At 37.4% G+C, this 24,071-nt stretch overlaps 1 protein-coding gene across 3 annotated transcripts in view; it reads left to right on the forward strand.

Moving 5' to 3' along the window:
* TRPC4 (transient receptor potential cation channel subfamily C member 4) overlaps nt 1-24,071 on the forward strand; it is a 126,485-nt gene that overhangs the window by 64,031 nt on the left and 38,383 nt on the right. For all 3 annotated transcript variants that reach the window (XM_058829371.1, XM_058829373.1, XM_058829374.1), the window contains one exon: nt 2,332-2,850. In XM_058829371.1, coding sequence (XP_058685354.1) covers nt 2,332-2,850 — 519 coding nt within the window. The remainder of the gene's footprint in view (nt 1-2,331; nt 2,851-24,071) is intronic.

Genomic DNA, 24,071 nt, shown 5'->3' on the forward strand with positions numbered 1-24,071 from the left:
TAGCCTTCAGTTCTGGCAGGGCTTGAAGCAAATGTTACTTTAGTACTATCTGAATGTACAATAGCGACATGTGAAGTGACAGAGTTATACTCTGAGCAGTCAGTGAGTTTGAAGTTACAGCTTTCTGACCTTGAGTTTTCTGCCCTTGCAGCTCTCTCCTTTTCTCTCTGGTACCCGGAACCTGAGGCCAATGGGGAGTCTCACTGCTTGTAGCAGACACTGTCAAACACAACACATGCCTCTCTCTAAGTCTTTTTCAGTTCTATGATAGCTCAAAATCTCATTTCTACTACTGCAAAGTTTGAATATCTAGCACCACTTTCATGCTGTTCTAGTCTCAAAAGCACTGGGCACTGCTGCAATTTAGAGAGCATGAAAAGTGTGTGTATGCACAGTGTTCTTTTTTTTTTTTCCTATAAGTAAACGAGAAGACAAATCTAAGACTGCAATAACCTGTGAGAATTGGGGTTGAAAAAAGGTCTCACTTCCCCCACTGACACCAAAGACTGGAGAGAAAACATACGTGGATTTCAAGTCCAGTTCACACTGGACAGGAATAATGAGATGGTATGGACACCTGGGCATCCCCAGGTGGGCTCTGTGCAAGGTCCAGCCAGAAGGTGACAGATGTCCCAAAGGTACCCTGGAAGAGACCTGACAGAGCAGCATGGGCAGAGCCACAGGGTCTTCTGGGAAGTCATATGTCCAGAGTTGTGGTTTTTGGCCTGAGACCAGGCACAGCCCTCAGACCTTCTGTTCTTGTACCCAAGTGTTCCCTCCATCCATGTGTACCTTCAGTATATTCTCAGCTGGGTTCCTTAACCCATGGGTAATATTTAACCAATGTTTCTCTGCACACACTACACCATTACGTTTTTATCTCAGAATAAAGAAATCAGAAGTGAAGTTGCACAGAAGCTGCTTGGCTCAGAACCATTGGTTGTGAACCTTCACCTGTGAGGATAGCTGGCACACTCTGCACGGGATCATGAGGGTGGGTGTGCCACAGTCCTGTGCTGAAACAAACTCAGTGCCAGCCTGACTCAGCACCAAGCCAAGCATGCATGTCTGAGTGCATGAGAGGGGAGAAAAGGGATTTCTGTCTGTTGACTCCACATACCTTCTCAGAATCTGGCACAGCTACTTAAGGTCAGAAATACACTATATCCAGGCAGGTTCTGCTTCCCTAGGGATGTGTGATTACATTCCTGAATGCCGGATCTCCAGTCTTGACTTTCCATCCACATTTTACCACTCCCACTCCACTTGTGTTTTTTCCACCTGGCAGTGAGGCCATGGTGCTGTCATGAGACTTCCATCAAAATTTTTTTCCTCCCTGCAATAGCCATCTATTTCTCTAGCCTTCAGATAACTTTGAGTCAAATGTTTTCTTTTTTTCTTCCTCCTGAAAGACCATCACTCAGAGCACCTCTCTGTGGTGCTCTGTGGATTCAGTTTTGTACTGGGTTATTGAGCTGTGGACCGAAGACAGTCTGTAATGATGCCAATATCATTTTTTTGATTGACATTGGCTAATTACACTTCCATTCTTAATCATACTAATTGAACAAATTGTCTTGACCTGGGAAAGACTTTAGAGCCTGGTAGTGTAAAATAAAGAAACAAGCTGAAAATGAAAAAAAAACCTTACAAAACAGAAATGCATATCAGAAAAGGCTTTAAAAATGGTCTCTGGGGTCTTTTTTCTTGTAACTCCCCTGTTTTCCTATAAACAGAATATGTTTTTTTGTGCAGGTGAATGTAGAACTGAGCCTTAAGACATTAAGCTCTTTGCAACAAGTATCTTTGTTTCTCTACACAGCCTTATTTTCAACATTCTCTTCAAGAAAATCCATATTTTCTTTTCATTTACTTGACCATTTTATTTTCTAAATCTAACTTGCCTGTGTCGTGGTCATTGCTTCCTTCAGGGATTCACCGTTATGCCCACCATGATTCTTTCTTCCTTATGAAACTGAGATAAACCAGTGAGAGACAATAAAAAATTTCCATCTTGCTCATTTCAAGGGACAGGGGAGGAATATTTGTGTCTAACTTGTCCTTGTTTATCTAATAATTTGCTCTAATAAATCACGTCCATAGGTTGTTTACATATAAACAGGTTCTATGAAAAATGCCACCCTGTTTATAGCAATTCCTTGACTGGAAATACACTGTCTTAGCTAATTGAATTGTTAAAGAGTTTCCTTCAACTCTGGAAAGAAATAAAAATCCATCAGGAAGTGTATTACCTGGTAAACCATTTTTAGCTTAATTTTCTAAAACTTGTTCAATGAGAAAGCCTGTAAGGGTTTTTGCCTTCTTTCACAGGTGCCACCAGTGCTTCTGGACAAGCAGTTTTCAGAATTTACACCGGATATCACACCTATTATTCTGGCTGCCCACACCAACAATTACGAGATCATAAAGCTCCTTGTGCAGAAAGGGGTTTCTGTGCCCAGGCCACACGAGGTGCGCTGTAACTGTGTCGAATGTGTCTCAAGCTCAGATGTGGACAGCCTTCGCCACTCTCGATCCAGACTCAATATCTACAAGGCTCTGGCGAGCCCATCATTGATTGCTTTGTCCAGTGAGGATCCTTTCCTTACTGCTTTTCAACTGAGCTGGGAGCTGCAGGAGCTGAGTAAAGTCGAAAATGAGTTTAAGTCAGAGTACGAGGAACTGTCACGGCAATGCAAGCAATTTGCGAAAGATCTCCTGGATCAGACGCGGAGTTCCAGGGAATTGGAAATTATTCTTAATTACAGAGATGATAATAGCTTGATAGAAGAACAAAGTGGTAATGATCTTGCAAGATTGAAACTGGCAATTAAGTACCGTCAAAAAGAGGTGAGTGTGCTGGAGAATATTTAAGCGTACTCAGTAGTAGTAATGTGATAGATAAGAGCCTGAAATACATCCTTTTAACTGAGACAAATTTCTGCTTATCTTTCTTTGTTCTACTAGGTTTCTGCTCTTTTTATAGTTTTAATTAGATGAATTTGAATAGTTGTTACATTTTGATAGTATCAGAATTTAAAATGTTCTCTTCTAGCACAGATTCTGTGAAACTTTTTTCTCTTACACCTGAATAGACTTAGTCTTCAGTACTTGTGCTCTGAAGTGCTCTTCAGTAATAGGGTGAGAAATATATAAAGCATACTTTAAATTAATTTGGACCTGACAAAAAAAAATCATGACAGAAAAAGGCAGCAATGTGTTTAAACACATACTAGAAGCACCTCTATAGAGAGGTTTATTCAAAAAGTAGCTATCATAGGTACTGAAACAGAAGTTTAATATCTGTGCATGACTCCTAAAAATGTTGACATTCAGATTCTCTTTCATAAAGAATTCAAAATGGAAATACCTGGATATTGGTGTCCATGGCAGTTAAAAATTCATACATTTGCTTCACCAATGTGTACATTCAGTTGTAATCAGAGGATGTCAGCATATCTTTTTTAAAAGTACTCAAGGTTCTTTTCTACATGCAAAAGTAAAAGAAGCAAGACACAAAAATGAGTTAGAAAGAGAGTTCCCCTGATATTTCTAAACCTTCAGCTAATCCCTGCACTTCGTCATGTCAGAATATGTTGCATTATCTTATTAGGAAACAGTACATACCAAGTCAGCTGAACTATGGAAGCTTATAGGCAAGACAAATGTAAATGTATAGTATTTGTTAATATTCATTACAGCAAATGCTTAAGAAACATCTGTGTTATTTGAGCTAGTCTGTCTGTCACTGCCAAACCTCTGATCCGCAAAATATAATAGTAAATGTGTTAAGTTATTAAGGATGCTAGAAAGGTTTGAAGAAATAATAACCAAACATTTAATGATTATTTTGTTCATTTGAAATGCAATTTAGTAATCCTAAGAAGCTACCATGGAGGTAGGGAACTACTGGAGTAAATGGAAAATAAACCTCAATTGGTCTCTCACTTCATAAGTCTTCTAATAAACATTTTTTCCTTCAGGAAATATATTGCATAATTTTGTACTTTATAGTATAATGTTTCAGGCAACATATTCACTGCCTTCCTAAATTATTTTCAGATCATACTTTGCCGGATTTAACAACCACTATCTCTTTCTTGAAATGCCAATCTTGGCTTACAGTCATTTAAGAAACTGAAGCTTGGACTTCTGTTTTCACAAGAATTCATGCATTGAAATAAAATTCTGACCTCTCATTGTTTGTTTGTTTCTTTTAAACCTTAACACAAAGCTCAAATTTTCTAATTTGAGATAGAGACAGTGATAGGCATATATAAATGTTTTTTATAGGTGCAGGCTTAATTGCTGTGCCTAATTAAGTTGAAGTAACACAGCTGATTACATAATTGGCTCTTCATAATAGAAAACATCAGGCCATACTGATCTAGTGACACAATTCCAAATCTGTGGATCTTTCATATTTTACACGCATTTTTCATTTCTATAAATATTTCCCACTATCTCTACCATTTGATTTTTGCTGAAGTAAAATCAAGGTTTACTAAATGTGTTCTCAAATGTATTCCATACTGGTTGCTGAAGCAGCCTCTGTAACTGTTCAGCTGTTTTATTTCTGATTATTACTTCAGTATTCTGGTATGTGCAGCTCAAGAAACTTAGCTCAGGCATAACAATTGCTTGGATTCTGGCTGTCCTGGTCCATATAGATCATGATAAAAATGCATCATCAGGGTCTTTTTTTGTGCTAAGGATGTTACAGGAGACACAGCCTCTGGCTGAATCCAGCAGCCTCCAGGCTCAGGGGATTCTTTTAGCTTGGGCACTGGAATCCAGCCAGGAGCTCTTGATAGTAGTGTTTTAGGCAATATATTCACTGCTTTTATAAATTATTTTCAGATGGTACTGCTCCAGACTTAACAACTACTATTTCTGTTTATTTAAATGCCCCCCTGCAACAAACAGATAAGAATGCATTGTCTTTCCCTCTTATCTTACAACCCACCCTTAATGTCTCAACCTTTATTCATGCTATTACCAAAGAACATTCTAACACCGTATTGAGGCTGAAGTCAGAGCTCCACAAGTAAGCAATTCTGGTTGTCCAGAATGTCCAGTCTCAGTCCAAAATTTGCATCTAAAAGTGACAAAAATAATGGCACATGTCCTTTCACATTGTTTTTTATGATTGAGTGCTCGGAAGTATTACTTTTATCCTTTCAATTTGAAAATAATGCCTAAAATTATTAGCAGTAATTCCTTCTGGCATTTTAAGTAAAAAAAAAACATGAAACATATTAGTTTAATCTCAGGACAGGATGGTGTAGAACAGCAGATTGAGGGTACTTGCAGGAGCAAACAAGTGGATGGTGAAGAATTTTCACTGTGTAAAGAAATGAACATTGACAGCCATGAGTAAAGAAAATTACCAAGCTCAAGGTTTTTGAGGACTTTCCAAAATGACATGATGTTTTAAATGTAGATCTAGAAATGCCTTGTAATGAACAGGGAAAGTCCCTTGAAATTATTAAGCAGTGCTTTGTGTAGTGTTCTGCAAGCCCCTGCAAAACCTTGTGTTTGTGGAAACTGAGAAAGCGCATTCATTTTTAGAGCTCTCCAAGTTCTCTCTCATGTTCTGAAGTGGGCCTTCCACAAATGAAGAACTTTATGCCAATTGGATTTGAGGTTCTCCACAGTGAAAGTTGGTCATCTCTGCATTTCCATTCCTTTCACTCTTGCCATAGTGGCGTGATTCTCATTCATGTGCTGTCAAAAGGCATCTCAGTGGTATCGATTCTCAGTCCATGGAGTAAGGTCAGAGGTAACGTACAATGGTATTATTAACAAAGAAACTTCCCGGATAAAATCATCAATCTTCTTTATTAATAACTAATGAGGTTGAAAGATTTATGGTCTCTAGTTTACCTTGCGGGAAAATGTCTGGCAAGACTGTGGTTAATATCTTCTCAGAGTTATGGAGCAGAACCAGAACAGTATCTGCAGAATATGTGAGGTTTTGTAGCACACAGAACATCCAAGGTGCCATTCTTTTTCTGTTCGTTTTGCACCACTGGGGCCGATTGACTGTAAGCAAAGCCACGTTGCTGAAGCTTGTGGTGCTTGTTTCTGACACCTACTTTTGCCTGGGCTACAGCCAGCAGCAAACAAGAGAGATTCCCTGAACCTGAGCCACCCTGCACTGGGCACAGACATTTTGTTGTCCAATATCGTCTCAAGTAAGGGACACTTTGGTTTTATGAAGCCTGACACAAGTTCATTATGATAGATTCTAAGCACACAATGAGCGATGAGAAATAAGTTTCCCTGGTCTCTGAACCAAATTAAAATATTAATCTGAATTAATTGCAGCTCCACATAAGGATATAGAAGACAAACCCCAAACCTTGTATGTGGTTCACAGGCAAATCTGAGTTCAAGTTGATTGCAAACCTCTGATGCAGGAATGCAATTAAGTAAAAGAGAACAGAAGCTCTCATTATTGATTAGTAGACAGTAATCTTTTCCACTCATTGCAAAATGTGTGCTTTCTTGTCATATATATTCAGAGTTTTTAACAAAGATACCACAGCAAAAACCCAGTCTCTCTCACTGTTTAGTTAACTTTGTTTTAGCTTTGGTTCTGTTTAGGTATTAAGCATATAACTACAAAAATGTGAAAAAGTGCTTACTGCAATGCTTACTAATTTTCCCTTACATGTGAGATAAGGAAGGGGAGATTAATAGGCTGAATCAATATCATCTGGTTCCACAGTAAGTTTAATTAGAACAATTTAAATACTTACACTAGTCATTTATATCTGTTTCATTTTTGCCTCGTGCTAAATGTCCCGTTTCATTTAAGCTGTAGCTGTCTAAGCTCAAATACAGTAACAGGATGAGATAATAATTATTGGTAGTACTGTCTCATTTTGCTTTGTTATTAGACATTCTCATATCAACACAGAAGAAACAGGAATTTTTAAGTATGTAATTGTTGAGCTTTTCCCTCTCACTTCTTAAATGAATGAACACTGGCTGGTTTGGTTTGGGTTTACTTTTTTCTTTATTTTTACCTTTTCCATTCTTACGTTGTGCTGACCATCTTTCTCTTCGTCAACAAATACACAATCCCTGGCAAATTTAGAATAACTTATATTGTAAATAGGATGTAAATAGGTTAAATTCTGCACATTTCAAATTAGCAGTCTGGAAAGATTCTAATAAGCTTTTTTCTACTTTTATCTTTAAAAGCCTAAGGGAAGTGTGTACTTTATCTAGCCTCCATCCAGAGTTATGTGTCATGATGAGACCCATCTAAAGAAGCCAGAACTAAGTTTTCTAAAGCTTTTGTGATCCTGAATTAACTTTCTTAAAGGTTTGATTAAAAAAATTCTAAATTTTCATTTCTCTCCCTGTTTACTACTCATGCAGCTGCATAAGTACTAAAACTCTCCCAAATACCTTTAATTGAATCTCTAGATTCTCCCCCTTCCCAGGGGCAGGACCTGTTTTTCTGAGTTGTGAGAAGCTGAAGAATGTGTACTAGCAAAGGGCAGAGTGAAAAAGGGAGTGGGTTTAACAATTTGGCATATTTGAAGAATTAATGAGAGTTCAGGTCTTATTAGAAAGAATTTCAGGGAAAATGTTTCAGGGAAATCAGCGTCAAACTAAATTAAATATTAAATACAATAATAGGATATTGAGATTTCACGGATCAATTCGTGTTTCCTGGGAAAGTAATGCTGCAGGATAAAAAATTATTTGTTTTCAATAATAAAAACCATCTGTTTGCTTCTGCTCAAAAGAGGACTTTTCAGAAAGGAATCATCAGTTCTTCCTAGTTTTCTATGCAAAATATAGCCTCAGTTAAATGAAAAGGCTTCACAATAATGTCAGAAATTCAGTAAAATTTTCAATGAAAACATGCCTAATAATTTCAGATCTGTTATTTCATGTCAGTGTCTAAACACTTCATTTCAATGAAATAAAGGATTTTTTTGGTCTGCAGTTACTTCTAAATCCACTTGGACTTTAACATGTTTGCCTATTAAATTCTTATAACTAATATCATCCATATCATATTATTAGATAAACCAATATAGGCATGATAGAAAGCAAGAATTACTGATTTTCATAACTATTTTAGCAATTCCTAGAGAAAATAGTTTTAAACTATTGAAAGGAAAATTACTATGTTCTTAGTAATGTTTTTAATGTTTAATTGTAATGAATTTCTCATTCTAAGTCTATCAGATGCAAAAATTTAATTCCTGATTCTGTAAGCAGGAATGACTTTGGAAAAACAACATCTTAAGAATTGTTCTGTGTTTAAAATTAACCCACACCTGAAGCATAAGCAGAAATACAGTGGCCATGTGTAGCAAGTCACTGTGTATATGAATATTTGTCAAAAGGCTGCAAAGGTGCACTTAGAAGTCTCCATGTAAAAAATAACAAAACCTCACAAAAACCAGACTCTGATAATATTTGGACATTTTTGACACCAAAGGAAGATATGTTTAGTCTGTGAATTGCATAACTGGAGGAGTGATATATACACATTTGGGTCCATGTCTCCAGAAGACCCATTTCTGCAGACTCTCAGCTATAGTACTCAAAAAATTTGATAAACATTTTTCCATGTAAGAGTCAGGTACTCTAAACCAGGTCATATTTTTGCTTTGTAAATCATGTAAAATTCTCTGTGTTTATAGATAGGAAGTCCACAGATGGTTAAATAGTATGAAATAGGTGAGTAGATTATCTGCTAGACATACAAAGTCTTCTTCCAGTTGGTTATGGAATCCTTTCAGTTAGAAAAAAACTTCAATGATTAACGCAGCAATGCTGAGTCCACCACTAAACCATGTCCCTCAGTGTCACATATACATCTTTTAAATGCTTCCAGGGATGGAGATTCAACCATTTCCCTGGGCATCCTGTTCCAATTCTTACTACCTTTTCAGTAAATAAATTTTTCCCAGCATCCAATCTAAATCTCCCCAATGCAACTTGAGGTAATTCCCTCTCATTTTATTCCTCATTACTTGGAAGAAGAGACTGACCCCCACTTTACCACAACCTTCTTCTCTCCAAAATAAACACTCCCAGTTCCCTCAGTCACTCCTCATCAGACTTGTGCTCCAGACCCTTCTCCTGCTCCATTGCCCTTCTCTGGACACATTCCAGTGCCTCAGTGTCCTTCTTGTAGTGAGGGGCCCGAAACTGAACACAGGATTTGAGGCCTCATCAGTGCTGGGTACAGAGGGACAATCACTGCCCTGGCCACTCTATTGCTGAAACAGGCCAGGGCCTTCTTGGCCACCTGGGCACACTCTGGCTCATGTTCAACTGCTGTTGAACAGCACCTCCAGATCCTTTTCCACTGGGAAGTTTCCCAGCTACTCTGCCCCCAGCCTGTAGTGCTACCTGGGGTTGTTATGACACATGTGCAAGATCTGGCACTTGGCCTTGTTGAACCTCATGCTGTTGGATTCAAGCCAACAATCCAGCCTTTACAGATCCCTCTGTAGAACCTTCCTATTCTCTAGCAAAACAACACTCTTCCCCAGCTTGGTGTCCTCTGCAAATTGACTGAGGGTCAATCAAGTTGATACCCTCATCCAGATCATTAATAAACATATTAAACAGGACTGGCCCCAACACTGAGCGCTGGGTCATGCTAGTGACCAGCTGCCAACTGGATGTAATTTAGTTTACCACTGTTCACTGGGCCCAGTCCTCTGAATAGTTTTTTAAGCCATGAAGGATATTCCCATCCAGGCTGTGACCTTCCAGTTTCTTCAGGAGGAATGCTGTGGGAAATGGTGTGAAAGGCTTTACTAAAGTCCAGGTGGCCAATATCAACAACCTTCCTTCATTCAACTCACCTTGTTATAGAAGAAAATCAATTAGTCAAGAAGGAATAAATGAGGTGTACGTGTCCCTGTGAAAGGTGTATTTATTGCTGCTAGGAAAAAATGTTCTTAAATCATAGGGCACATCTGCTTAATACAGCATTTAGTTGTGGTGAAGCAATTTTCCTAGAATATGTGAACAAATTCCTTATACAGTCAATAGACAGAGGGAGATCCTGTCTGTTCAAGATAAGACATCTAAGTTCATTCCAGAGACATCTCTCTCTGCTCCTGTGGCTGGGTAAGGAGAGTGTGCTTCATTTAGAAGAATTACTTCACTAGGCATTGAAAATGTAGAAGCAAGTTAGACAATTTACTGCATCAACTGCGATTTCTACCCTGTGGTAACAGAGCCTTTGAATTCTGGAGGCTCAGAGCCCACGTAAGGGAAATTAATTTCAGCAATAAGTATTTAATGATGTCTCAGAAGGCATCAATAACCTTTAAACATTATATGCTACACACAGGATGCAACCCTCTCATCACAGCTCTAGTTAAACTATTCATGAACTAAGATCAGCATCCTTTTATTTCAAACACTTGATGGAAGTAATTAACTCAAAGAGGAAACTTTCTGTTAATGAAGTACAATGGAAATCTCTCATTTCAATTTCTTTTCTGCATCTTCATTATAGGAAATATTGCTGGGATATCTGCCTCAAACAGGAAAAGCCAGTAGTGCAAACCCCTAACCAGCAGTGCACAACTCTTCTGTTGAGACTGACAGCAGCAGAAGTTGGTTTGAAGGAGTCCCTGCTAATGCATCTACAAGCTTCCCTACAAACCTGGGGTAGATTTAGGACCATGTCACAAAGTGTTCTGTCCTTCTGTCCAAAAACTAACTAATCTATCCTGTGCTAGATTTAACTGGCCTAAAATAAGAAAAACTTCTTAACTGAAGTCCAATTGAACATGCTGACACTGATGCTTCTGCGTGCTGTTGCAGTGCAATTTTTTTCCATTGTCTGTCTCTCTCCATTGAGTGTTTATTGAATATTAAAACAAGACAGCCAAAGCAAACTTGGTTTAGGCTTGTCTGCTCATTCTTTTAATCTATATTCTCTTTTTTCCACCAGATGTCCACAGAGAAATCTTCATTTCCTTCCTTACCCCTTCCTTGATTTAGTGTAAGCCTTACCTATTGACATTAAAATAGCAAAGGGTGTCTTCATCCATCAATATGTGCAGCCATTGTCAAACAAAAGGTTTATGAGGAAAACAAATGCTTGTTAGATGAACACACTCTTGCGGCTCCAAAGAGATCAGATATGAGCAGACAATATTACTTTCTTAACTTTCCAGCTCCAGGAACTAAAGTAGAAAAATTAAGAGAGATGTTCAATATGGCAGTGGTTTGACAAAGTGGAACTTGCATTTTGAAAGTCACATAGGGTTCAATTTTTTGAGTGCTGGCATTTGAAATTCTAGGGTATTTTCAAAGAGAAAGGAAAATTTTTACACACAATTATCAAGTCCTCCTTGCAGAGACACTTGGCTTTCTTCTATAAATAATGGGATGATATTCTTCAGGGTTGAAATATGTTGGTTCTTGAGATATTTTACATAACTAAAACTTTCAAGAAAATATATGAAGAAATTGAAAACTTTTATTATGGAGAGAATAGTCTCACTTGTCACTGAGCACTTGCAAACTAGCAAGGACATGATAAGGAAGGATTCTGTAGAATGTTTCAGAGAACAGGGGAAACCTAAGGGGAATGAATACATACTTACAGGAGAAGAAAGAAATCAAGAGTTGAACATCATCTGCCATGTTCTTTATGACATCAAATCATGGCTTTTTTTCTTTGAGTGTGTTTGATTCCTGAGTAGTACTGGATAAATGTGAGAGTCTTTAACATCTGTGGGAGAGAAGGACCAATGCTGGTCTTCAGAAAGTAGAAACAACGAAGTGCAACATGCCTATGCTGTGCTGGTCAAGTATAAGGTCTGGCTTGTTAGATTTTATAGGTGGATGAAGAGGACATGTTTTATTCTGCCTGCTGTGCATAAAAGACAATGTTCAATTATCAGGGTACTGCAGTTGTTTAAATTGGAGGTTGTTCTCAATAGCTGACCTTAAGGGCTACAGTAGCAGCCCTGTTATGGTTCACAAAAAGACATGACTCGGTTACATGGCATTTGCCATTAAGACAAGATGGAAGTATAACATCATGTAAAAAAGGTTTGACACATTATTAATAATATTAGTTCAAGTATTTGTTTCTGCCTTCTTAATAGCACACAAAAAGAAGCTAGAAATACCAATTCTGCAGTGTGCTTGTGCTGAGAGTTTTTGACTCATTCCACATAACCTCAGGTATTTAACAACGTTACCTATGTCAGCAGCCCAGCCTCGGGTTCCTTCATCACTGACAGGAAGAGACAGACATTTCCAGGCAACTCAGGCCATTCAAGAACAAAATAATTTTTTTCACTGCCCATGTTGCTTACAATTATTGTAAAGGTGACAAGGGACAACTAGAGGTGTTATACAGGCTAAAAAGAATAGCATATAACTTCTGAAGGTAACTAACATGGGCTATTTTTAAAAAAAATCTTGATATTCTCCTTCTCTGAGACCCAGAAAAGGCCCTTAAGCTGAAATGATGAACCTGTTTACAGGAATACCTTCTAGTGCATTGTGTGAGCTAAGGGTCTGCCTGGAGAAATAAGCATGATGCAAAGCTGTATTTCAGAGTTCTGGTCTGAGGGAAGAATCCTCAATTTTACATAAAGATTCTGAAGATCAGATGGAAAGTTTTGCAAGAGAGAACTGTTAGAGCTATGACAGCCTGCAAGATTGCACTCGTGTTGAGACACTTCTTCGTCATTATTTCCAAAGCTGAAACCTCTAGTGAATTTATTCCAAATCAGTCAAACACGTGAAAAGGAGAATAAAGCTTTTATATACACTGAAAAAATACTTTCTTTCACTGCATGTGACCCTGTTCTCAATAAAAATGTATTAGTCAAATCACATTACAGGTAAGTAGCATAATAACACTTAAATGAGGAGAAATAATAGTTTTCATAGAAAATTACAGTTATGTCTTCCTAAGCTGGCTATGAAAAAAACCTTTGTACTAAACCTTGGCAAAAGTAGCCTGACAAGAGGAGCACTTTTTCTTTTCAGACTACTCTTTCCAGGTATGATCTGCAAATTACAGTGCATGAGTGATGGTTAAACAAGACTTTATCAATACTTAAGGCTATATTGATTTGATGTTGTCTTGCTTTTCTGGTGCAAGTTTCAGCTGGACTAAAGATACCTGTAGTGGTTTCACCCCATCTGACAAGTAAACACCATACAACTGCTTGCTCACTCTCCTCCAGTGGCATGGGGGAGAGAATCAGAGGAGTAAAACTGAAAAAATCTCATGGGTTAAGGTAAAGGCAGTTCAATAAATAAAGCAGAAGCCACCCATGCAGGAAAAGAAAAAGAAGGAACTCACTTCCTGCTGAGGTCCCTTCTAGACTGGGTTTTCTGTGATCTGATGTCAGGAACTGAGGAGATGTGCACTGTAGCCAGTGTGCTTGAAGTCTCTGCCATCAGCTGTACAGAGGATGCCACATAGTTGCCTCTCTTCTCCTGTGATATTAAGGAATCTGGCCACCTTAGTCTTTTTCATATATGTTTGCCAATATATAACCTGTCATCTCTGCTGAAAACATAAAGGAAGACCCTAAATAGGTTTTAAGGTTACAGAAATAATATTTTTGTTCTTATTAATGTTGCAGCAGTACTCCAGGGATATTTAACTTCTCAAATAGCTCAATGAGTTTGATGTAATCAAGCAATATGAATTTTCAAGTGATTGAGGAAGGAAAAGGATGGATCACTATAAAATTATTTATTACATTAGAAAATAGATTGTCAAAGTGTTCAGTTTACAGATACTCTTTTCACAGGAACAAAACACTAATTCTTATATTAGAAAAAAAAGGGTAGTAAAACCAACAACATAATTAAACAATGAACTATTTATCAAATTTATACTATTCTTATACTTTCAACAGATATGATTGACTTAAAAGCATTTAGATGAAAATTATTATCCTATTATTTTTAAAAAGAAAATAAAGGTAAAGAAGTTTTCTTCCTTACTGCTTTTCTTCCTTCACAAATACAATCAATGTAAATTGGCCGATCATAACACTGCCAATACAAATAACTGCCAATAAAAATATAAATATTATCTCAGCCTTGGGTCCTTTGGCTTCTATCTTCCCTCAGTTTCCATGGAAAAACTGGGGTTTGTAACAAGTTTATCAGGCTCAGTACTTAAGAGGAAGAAAAACATTTTCCCAAAGCAGTAGTGATAATGCATCTGCCATCAAGTCTTCTTTTCCAAAGAGGAGGTGAGTTTATACCTTTGTGAGCTGTCAAGGTTAGAGAATTAAGGAGTTTGTGTGTCAGATCCCTCGTTGGAATTTCTAAAATTCCCCAGAGTAAAGCACTGATGTTGGATTATCTTTGAAGTTCTAGTATGAAGCACTAAAGGAGCTCGCAGTTAAGTCTTAGAGAGTCCTGAAGCTGTTTCTCTGCACAATTACAATATAATTTAGTTGACTATATAATTTAATTATGAAGTATGGAGTTTTCTGGCTGCCATTCCTCTCTGCCTCTCACTGAAGTGTTTGAATGTTGAAGAAATCACCATTTTTTTGGTGTTAATAGAGGCTGCATTTGCGAGAGCTATGGATTCTGTCAGGGTTGGTACTAACTGGCACAGAGTGGGCAGCAGTAAGTAAAAAAGAGAAACTGGAGTCTCACCACCTCTACCTCAGCAAGAAGGTATTTTAGGTGCAAATTTAAAAGGGTTGTGTGGTAAAGAAGAGGTTTTGCTTCCTGACTACAGTGTTTTATAGTATTTGTATGAGACCTTTACAGAAGCAGGCTGGATTTTGTGGAGAAAGAGGTGACCGAAGATATTAGCACAGGAGGCATCACCAGAATGGTCTCTGTGGACCACAACAGAAGTCTTCAACCCAGATGATTTTGTTAAAGCCTGTATGTTATATATAGGATGATAAAGGTACACACATGATCCAAATTTAAATTGCATGTCACGTTCAGGGGTTTCTATATGTTTACTTGGGCTTTTTAATCTCTGTTCTCACTTATGTCTTATTATACAATAAGTTTCTTTATTCTTAATTGTAATGTGTCACTGATTCTCAAATAAATTTCAATTTAAAGAATCATGTTTTCATGCATATGATCAGGAAACATCACAGACGAGTGAAAAAAAAGGGAAAATAAAATATTTCCTCAGAGTCCTAGTATCTTTCACAAGGATTAAAGAGCAGCTCTTTCTTGGAAATGTACCCTTTATGACTTGCTGGAGCAGAGGCCAGGGCATGTATGTCATACAGCCTATGAAGTATATTTCTCTGATGGTGAACAAATTGTCTTTCATTTGTCAAGGAAGAATGAAGCCTCAAACCTTCAGGGACTGAAACAACCTTTATTTATATCCTTACACATATGTTTCTTCCACCTCTAGCTTTTAACAATTGGTCATTTTCTGCCAAACTTTAAAAGAAAATATATTCCTTTGCCTAGTAGTACGAGCTGATGCATTATGCCCTACGAGAATGCTTGGAATCTGGCCAAACAAAAACATCCCCTGAGTTATCCAGTTACTAGAAGCATGCAATAAATTTTAGAAACACCAGTCTAAGACAAAAATGTATCATGTAAATCAATAAAATATTGAGTGAGGAACTGGTCTTTGAAAGGTTCTCTATACTGCTAAATGCAAGCAGACCACAACCAAACTGCAAAACTGAGTGATGCTAAGGGATTTGTACGCAGACTTCAAAAAGTTGCAGATTTGCCTTGTACAGACCTGTACAAGAAATAAAAAATGGAACCAGGCAAGAGACAATAGGTAGTGGGGATGGCTGGGGTCAAATTTTCAGTCACTGATTTCTTCAGTGTAGATGAGGCCTGAACATCCTAAGAAGTGATGCTTATGTAATTGTCAGTTAAAATGGGCTCTTTATTGACTCCTTCACTCTGATTCTTCACCATGAAAGAAAGCAGCAGTGTTCAGACATCTTTACAACAACAGTGAGAGTAATTCCAGGTTTTTATTTGATATACCAAACTACCAAACTAATGTTTTGCCACAAATTGCAGAGCTTCATAAGAGGAAAGAGCTATCCAAGGACTGTAATTATTTATCCAGGCTGGCAGATGCTGGATACACAGATTTTCATTAACAGCTGTAGTAAGTATCTTCCCATTACAGGAAAGCACAGTATTTCTTAGGTCTGTTCACAAGAGAGGGTAGTTTTCTTCAACCACAATCTATTCATAGGTGCAAAAGAGCTTTTGGAAAGCAAGACTTTGGAGCAAGCAATTATCCTCCACTGAAATACTTTCCAAGATTAATATTTTATATTTAAACTGCAGAAGCTGCACAAGGCTGCACTTGATGGATAAAACTGATTCATCTGTTAGAGACTCACGTGCATTTCTCCTGAAAATGGTCTCAGAGTAATGCTCACTGAGCATCCTTGCCAAAAACTTATCATTTCAGTTTAGTCTTTCTGTAGGAACTGGGTGATTAATCTGATTTTTCAGCCCTCAGCATTCTTAGATAAAAACACAGCCAAGTTAAACAAGAGGAACCTAAAGATAAAAAGCATTTAAGTATTTGAAGAGAAAGAAAAGCAGATTGACTGTATACATTCTGTTCCTAAGTATTTATGAAACTGCAAAGCCAGATCTGCACATTAACAAAGAACTTTCAACAGAAGAATATGCTGTTTATTGCTTTATTTAGCTTGAATGCCTTTGAAATCAGTCTGTGTTTTTATTTTTCCCTTATCCCTCTAATTTTGTATACAGTCAGCTTTCAAATGAGTGTTATGCTTTCCAGGAACTGGATTCCCACTGATTATGGGGAACTTTGGCCTCTTCAGTTCCACACAAGCTTCACATCATAAACAGTCACTTCTAAAGAAGCTGGGAAACCCTGGAGTTCTACTCCAATCTCTCTTGGCTAGAACCGTATAAGTATGGAGTCAAGAACAGTTACGCTTAATATCCATTTTTCACATAAGGATGCAGGATAGCACCTCATAAAGCTAAGCTAACAGAGTGAAAGCTTAATTTGCTTGATTACCATTGTTTTTACAAAAAAATATTAAATAGTGCAACAAAATATCACTGATACAAGTTTTCTCCTCACAGAAACAGTCAAAGAGCCTGAAAATTATGGAAGTAAAGCATTAAAATTTTTGCTTTCAGGTTTCTTTCAAATAACTCAATACCCTGCTCCAGTCTGAAAGGACAGACGAAAAAGGAAAGCGTAACTGAGAATGACACTCTACTTTGTTTTGGCCTCTGCAAGAAGCTGAGCAAATGAGGAACAGGATGGTCTCTAGTGATGCCAATAGAAATTCTCACATGAGCAGACAATGCCCAGAGGAAGAATCTAGCTGTTCTGGTTGCTTTCCTACCCATCCCTCACTCAAAGCTTTTCTTAACTAATTTTTCTCCAATTAAACTCTCACTGTGTTCTGTGCTTTAGTTGCTTTCAACATATTTGCGGCTCCCTCATGAATTTTGAAAGGTTTGTTTATTAATTTGTAACTTTTCCTTCTGGCAAAATGGCAGCTACAGAAGTAGACAAAGTGGTAGAATGTTCTGGATATGAGGGAACTCACTGGTTCTGTCACACAGTGGAACTGTAGCTAACTTGGATCCTAACACATTCTGGCTGACCAGCTAATGCTTGTGACCAATAAAAACAAAACAGCTAATGTTTTGTGACCAATACAGGTCACAAAACCAACTTAAATGTAAGAAAAGTAGAGTCATAGAATGATTTGAGCTGGAAAGGAGCTTTAATTGCTAATAGCTCACTGGTCCCAGAGGTGTGTTTTTTTTCTTTTTACATTCCCTGTGTTGGTGTATGAAGTTTTTTAGAGTACATGCTGATTTTTGTCTTGTAAAATGAATTTGAATTTCTGAGATTATAAACAAAACGTGTTTATAGTCTCAGTTTATTCAGAGTTAGAATGAATACTGAGAGAATGATCAGCCACAGTTTCTATTCTCTTGTGAGGTAGTGTATTTTGTAGAAACTATTGGTACAGACAGGAAATTTGATGTCAGAGGTATATGAAGAGTGCCTTGGAAGTAATAGGATTGAAATGACAGAGACTTAAGCAAATATGTGCCCAGTCATATTTATCTTCTTGTTTACTGGTGTTTTCTGCAAAATTTCTCCCTAGGCCATGAATTCTACCTTGCACTGTTGCACAGGGTTATTCTGTCCCAAATGCACGACTTTATATAGAAATACCAGTGTTATTTTTTGTTTGCTATACATAGAAATACATCAGCTAGGTGTGCAAAACCAGTATAAGAGAAGTAAGTTCACATTTTATTTTGTCTTCAGATACTTACAGGGCTTTTGTAATTGTTTTTCCCTACAAAAATGTGTTGAATCATGGTGGTTCTAACACTTGCCCAGAGTGGGAGCTACAAGTATTATACCAACATCACAATTCTGAAATTTTGAGCTGTTTTACACAGTCATCCCAATGATTTGTCCAATAATTAATCCCAATGATGCCAAATAATTTGGCATCTCAAAGCCCAATAACGGATTAATTTTCCTTTACCACTGGGAAGTCTAACAAAGCTATTCAGGCACAGCTGGTTCCTAACAACTGAATTCTAGTTTCAGTTGCCATTGCCTTTTCTAAGCAATTAATCAGAATCACTGCAATTATAGATAAGTCTTGACTTATTTAATAGATATTTAATAGGTTTTTTTCTGTAATGATTCATTTTACTGAGAAGGAGTAATGAATCAAAGCAAGAGCTTCTGCTTGTGTTGATGTAGCAAATGAGAAATTTAAAATACTCAAAGCTGCAATGTCATTAATCCTTCTAATAAAGCATTTCAGTTTTTACTTTTCTATTTTCCTTTTATTTTGTTTCTTTCCTCCTCATATTTGAAGTTACACAGTAGAATAATTAAAATAAAACCCCCTGGAATTGTACTCTATTCTTGGTGAGAGGAATGTAAGCTCTGGATTTTATGATGAAGGCATCTGTGCTGTGAATTTGCTCTGGTAAAGGGATCTGATGTGACAGGTTGTCCTGATCATATACAAGGTGGTGTGGTCTGGTGCTCTGATCCCAAGTGTCCTGTTTTTGGCTGGGATGGAGTTAATTTTCTTCTTAGTAGCTGCTACAGTGCTGAGTTTTGGGTTTAGCATGAGTATAATGTTGATAAGACGCTGATGTTTTGCTGTTGCTGAGCAGTGCTCACCCGAAGCCAAGGACACCTCAGTGTCCCATGCTCTGCCATGGGCTGGGAGGGAGCGTGGCCAGGAGAGGTGACCCAAACTGGCCAAAGGAATGTTCCATACCTTAGAATGTCGTGCCTAATATACAAACTGGGGGAAGCTGGTTAAATGGGGCCAATCTCTGCTCAGGGGTGGGCTGGGCAGCACTCAGCTGTAGGTGGGAAACCATATTGTGCGTCACCTGTTTCTCTTGGGCGTTATTCCTTTCTCTTTTTTACTTTATCATTTTTATTGTTGTTTTATAATACTTTAATCAATTGTTCAACTGTTCTTATTTCAACCCATGGTTTTTACCTTTTCCCAATTTTCCTCCCCACCCCACTGAGAGGAATGGGGTGGTGAGTGAGCAGCTCTGTGGTATTTTGTTGCCAGATGGGGGTTAAACCATGAGACCGAGTGAGCTCCTTGGTCCCCTTAAGGACACAGCTGCAGATAGAGCTGAGTAAAAGTTGACCAGTGGTTTGCATCCAGCACGAATCATGATTATTGTGATGGTCCGCTCCAGCTGGCCCAAGATTTAGAAAGGAAGGACCTGAGAAGATTCATAGGATTTGGTGCAGGAATCAGGGTTTCTGGCCTGAGGCAGAAAACACTCATTATAACTGTACCCAAAGGAATCCAGAACACGGTCCCTAGGTTTTGGAAAGGAAAATGTAGAGCTGATCTAGTCAATAACATTAAAGCATTTAAATTGCAATTAAATGCTGTTTGTCTTAATGAAGCAGTCCTCGCAGAGTAAGCACTGAAATTCTCAAATACAGCCTTTGGGGGAAGATATAGAAAAGAACATGCAGTGACAACTCTAAAGGGAGAAAAAATCTACTGAATTTAGGAGTCTTCTTGGTGAGATTGGGACTTGAATCTGTCATTAGCACTAATGCTTTTCACAACAATAGATAGAAAATACTGACATTTGAATTTGAAGTTAAACTAAATAGAAGATCTTAAGTTTTCTTTAAATATCCATGAAAATTTGTAAAATATGTAAAGCAAAGTATTCTAGAGGAAGAAAAAGCAGTTATGCTTGAGTCTTGTCAAATGGGAGCACAATCATTGGGAAGTGTGTGCAACAAAGCAGCAGACCTCAGAGCAAACCTTTCCTACAATGTGTCTGTAATGGCAGTACAGCACAGCACAACAGAGAATCTGGCCATGACTTCATAAAAGTATTAATAAGAAAGTTTATGATAAATGTTTTTCACTGTTTCCTCATCAAAAATGTCTTTAACATTCATTTGTTATAGAATGCTGAGATAGTTCTTTGTGCTACAGCATAACTTGAATGTGTCAGAAAAGAAAAAAAAATTTTCTTTGGCAGCTTTCAATTCTAGATGACAAATTGCATCCTTTTTTATATAACATACTCACCTATTGATGTCAGAATGAGAATTTAATTTGGACCTCAGATTTTGTTAGGCTGCTTTTATAAATGTAAAAATGAGAACCCTGTTACAAGTGGAGGTTTTTTATATCTTTTTGTATTTAATAATAGAGTGAAACAAATACTTGAAGGTAACATTGTGGTATGGTAAAGAGCTGACAACTTACTCTGATTATATATTATTTCTTTAAAGACCATATATAGTTAATATTATGAGTTGTGTTATTTCTTCAACATTTCATTGACTGAGAGATGTATTCTAGCAAAACCAAAGATCAGATTTAATCAGTAGTGAATATTAAATTCTGTGTTATGTATGCTTGGATAACACTAGAATCAGGCTCTATTATTATTTATACCAGATTATTTTTGCTGGCACTGTGAATAATTTTTGGTTTTCAACGGTCTCAGGGAAGAGCCAATTCTCAGCATGACAGTGAGAGAATGAATACCAGAACATTTTCAGATGGACAGACTCTATGAAGGAGCTAAAGGTGTGAAATCGGGACTAATCATATAGCAAAAATCCCTTGTGTAATTACAAACTGCTGGAAGCCATTGGAAGCCATCATAATGTGAAAATATAAACTTGCTGATTGCTAATTATGTGGAGACAATGTCAAAGTCAAATAACATAATACTGACAGTACAAAAGATACTCAAGAATAATAAAAGAATACCTCAAATCTCTCCAATTAAGGAAGAAAATTATACTACAGTGAAAATATTTTGGCATAGGCAATGCAGAACTGGCAAATTAATGTCACAGAGTATTTCTATTTCTGGTAGTCACAAAATACCTGCGTAAAATAGTTTTTAATACTTTTTTTTTCTTATCTCCAAGTTCATCAGGGGACTTAGGTGTCTACTTAGCTTTAATATATGTTCATCTTAGATGCAATGCCATCCATTTACACAGGAATTGTCCTGTGCTGGAGCATGTCTTTCTTCCATCTACTTTTACTCTTCCTTTGTAATAGAAAAGTTTCTAATGGTTGTAATATAAATGTGAATTGACCAGAGAATTTTGTGATCAAGACTTTTGCTTATTTTTTTTTGGTAGAGAAAGGTTTTTCAGTGGATAAATTAAAAGTGTAATAAGAATTTGGAATCAGTAATAAAATATATTAATCAAATAAAATATATTATTCACAGATTAAATTACTTGATCTATTTAACTTTTTGTTACCTGTGAGTAATGTGTATGAGAGGCTACATGGGCAGCACTGTGAGTCCCAGGGAGGTTTCCCTGCCCCCAGTTCCTGTATGCTCTCAAATATTTACTTATGAAGCATGAAAACGTCTTCCCCTTCTTTCCTCTGGTTCTCCACAAGGACCAGAAGGGACAAACTCACTTTTTCTGTGCAGCTGAAGAAGACCGTAGGGTTCTGTGCACACTTTTCTTTCATCAGGGTATAATTTTTCTGTGTTCAAAACTTTCCTTCATTTTTTAGCTAATGTAATAAATGGAGCTATAACTATTGACCATATTTCACAGCATATGAACTCGGAACCACAAAAATGAAAGTAGTAGTCAAGCCTGTGAGAATTCATTTGGACATTTTTATTAATGTCATACAATTCATTGATAAATTAAAAGAAGTTTCAGCAAGAGATTAGGGATAATTTTCCAAATTTCCGAAGAAATCTTTGGATTGGTTTATAGCTAATGTTATATGGCAAATGAAGCTCAGACCTACTAAGAAAAGTCTTCAGTGAAGGGACATATTTTTGTTGGTTCAGGACATTGCCAACATGTTGTTACATTAAAAACACCAGCATGAAACTGGATATTTGGACCACTCAGAAATGCATTATATTATCTATAGATAAAAACACTGTGTTGTGTTTTCTGTTATAGACCTTTGCCTGCAGCACAAGAACTGCCTCCCTATGCATACAGCTCTTTAAATGCAGACAGAGGATTTTATATGCTTGCTCCATACCATACCATTAGTTGTTTCTTACGTATTTTATGTCAAGCAAGTAATTTAAAGCCCATTACCGAGGCTGCTCCATCTGACTCCAGCCATATAAAATGTCTAGTCTATATAAGTTTTCTTTTGTAATCAGAGGATCCAACCAGTGCTAGAACTCTCTTGTCACAGTCATATTTTGAAGAAAAGTGATTGTTAATTTCTTATGAAATTATTACTTTAAAAATTGTCACTTCAGTGTCTGGGATTTGAAATTTTTCTGCCCTTACTGAAAGACTTCCTGTGCCTCAGAACACCGTCCTTGACACTTTGTACCTTAGCCACACAGTGCCAACACCATAAAATCTAATATGGTTATTAGAAGACAAGAGGCATTTTTTTTAAGCCTGCTCAGAAATGCTTTTTTGATTAACACTGGCGGTTTTGCATATTAATCTGTTTAAAGATTAGAACTAAGCAGTGCAGTGCCCACCCCATCATGGAGCATCCTCCAGATGGTGCATTCAGCAAGGATCTCCTCATGGCATGAGGTACCTCTGGGCAGTTCTGGTCTGCCCAGTCCCAGGGTAGCCCAGTCTTTGGTCATTGGAAAAACTCCTGTCTTTTATTTAATTTTTCCTACATTGCAAACAGGAAAATAAATTCCCTTTTAGCTGTGCTTGGCAAGGAGTAGGTCCCCTACATCTGTTACCAGCCTTTGCTGGCCACTGGCAGCTGTTCCTTCATAGTGTAGGTTCCCCAACACTGTGAGGGCGGCCAAGGGTTTTTAGTAAGGGGGCACAAGCCAGACTTAGGAACCGATTACTTTAGGGGAGAGGATACATAATGGGAAGATACTATGGAAAGGAGGAAGCAAACATGGACCTGCTATGGGCAAAAAGAGAAAAAATATTTTATTGAGGAATTATTCCATGAGTCACACTTTTTCACTAGTCAGGGAAAGCACTGATCTGTACCTACTCAAGATAATTAAGTTGAAAAATGTCTTAGAGAAAATAAACTTGGCAAAAACATAACTTTGAAACCATCTGCTATGACCACATACACTATTATTCCAGACATTTGTACCTTGAAAGAAACAACCTGGAACCTTAAGAATGCATTTTTCCTAACATAGGATTACACTCTGTTGCTCTTCCTTAAGGTTGTTTTCAAGATCCTTACAGTAGGAGTAAATTTTCTTACCTTTCACAGCAGTCAGAGGCAGCTTCACTGCTGGAGTCTTGTAGGCAAATTGGTCTCTACAAGAGACTCTGACATTTCATTAATGTACACCAGGTTTAAATTTGGCTGAGGTAATCAATTCTGACAAGATCCAGACATATATAGAAAGATGCATGCTGACTCTCATTTCATTCCAATCTAAAGAGCATTTTTTACCAGTAGTAATCCTAGTGATTTTAGAAGCAGTTTGAGAAGTTACCTGTTATTCATCCCCAAAGGAACTTGGCTCCTGTGGTTATAAATATCATCAAAATAATGTTTGATCCCAAAATAGATGCATTTGATTCAAGTTCAAATCTGAAATTATTTAGT

Source organism: Poecile atricapillus, chromosome 1, assembly GCF_030490865.1.
Source record: "Poecile atricapillus isolate bPoeAtr1 chromosome 1, bPoeAtr1.hap1, whole genome shotgun sequence".
Taxonomy (NCBI): domain Eukaryota; kingdom Metazoa; phylum Chordata; class Aves; order Passeriformes; family Paridae; genus Poecile; species Poecile atricapillus.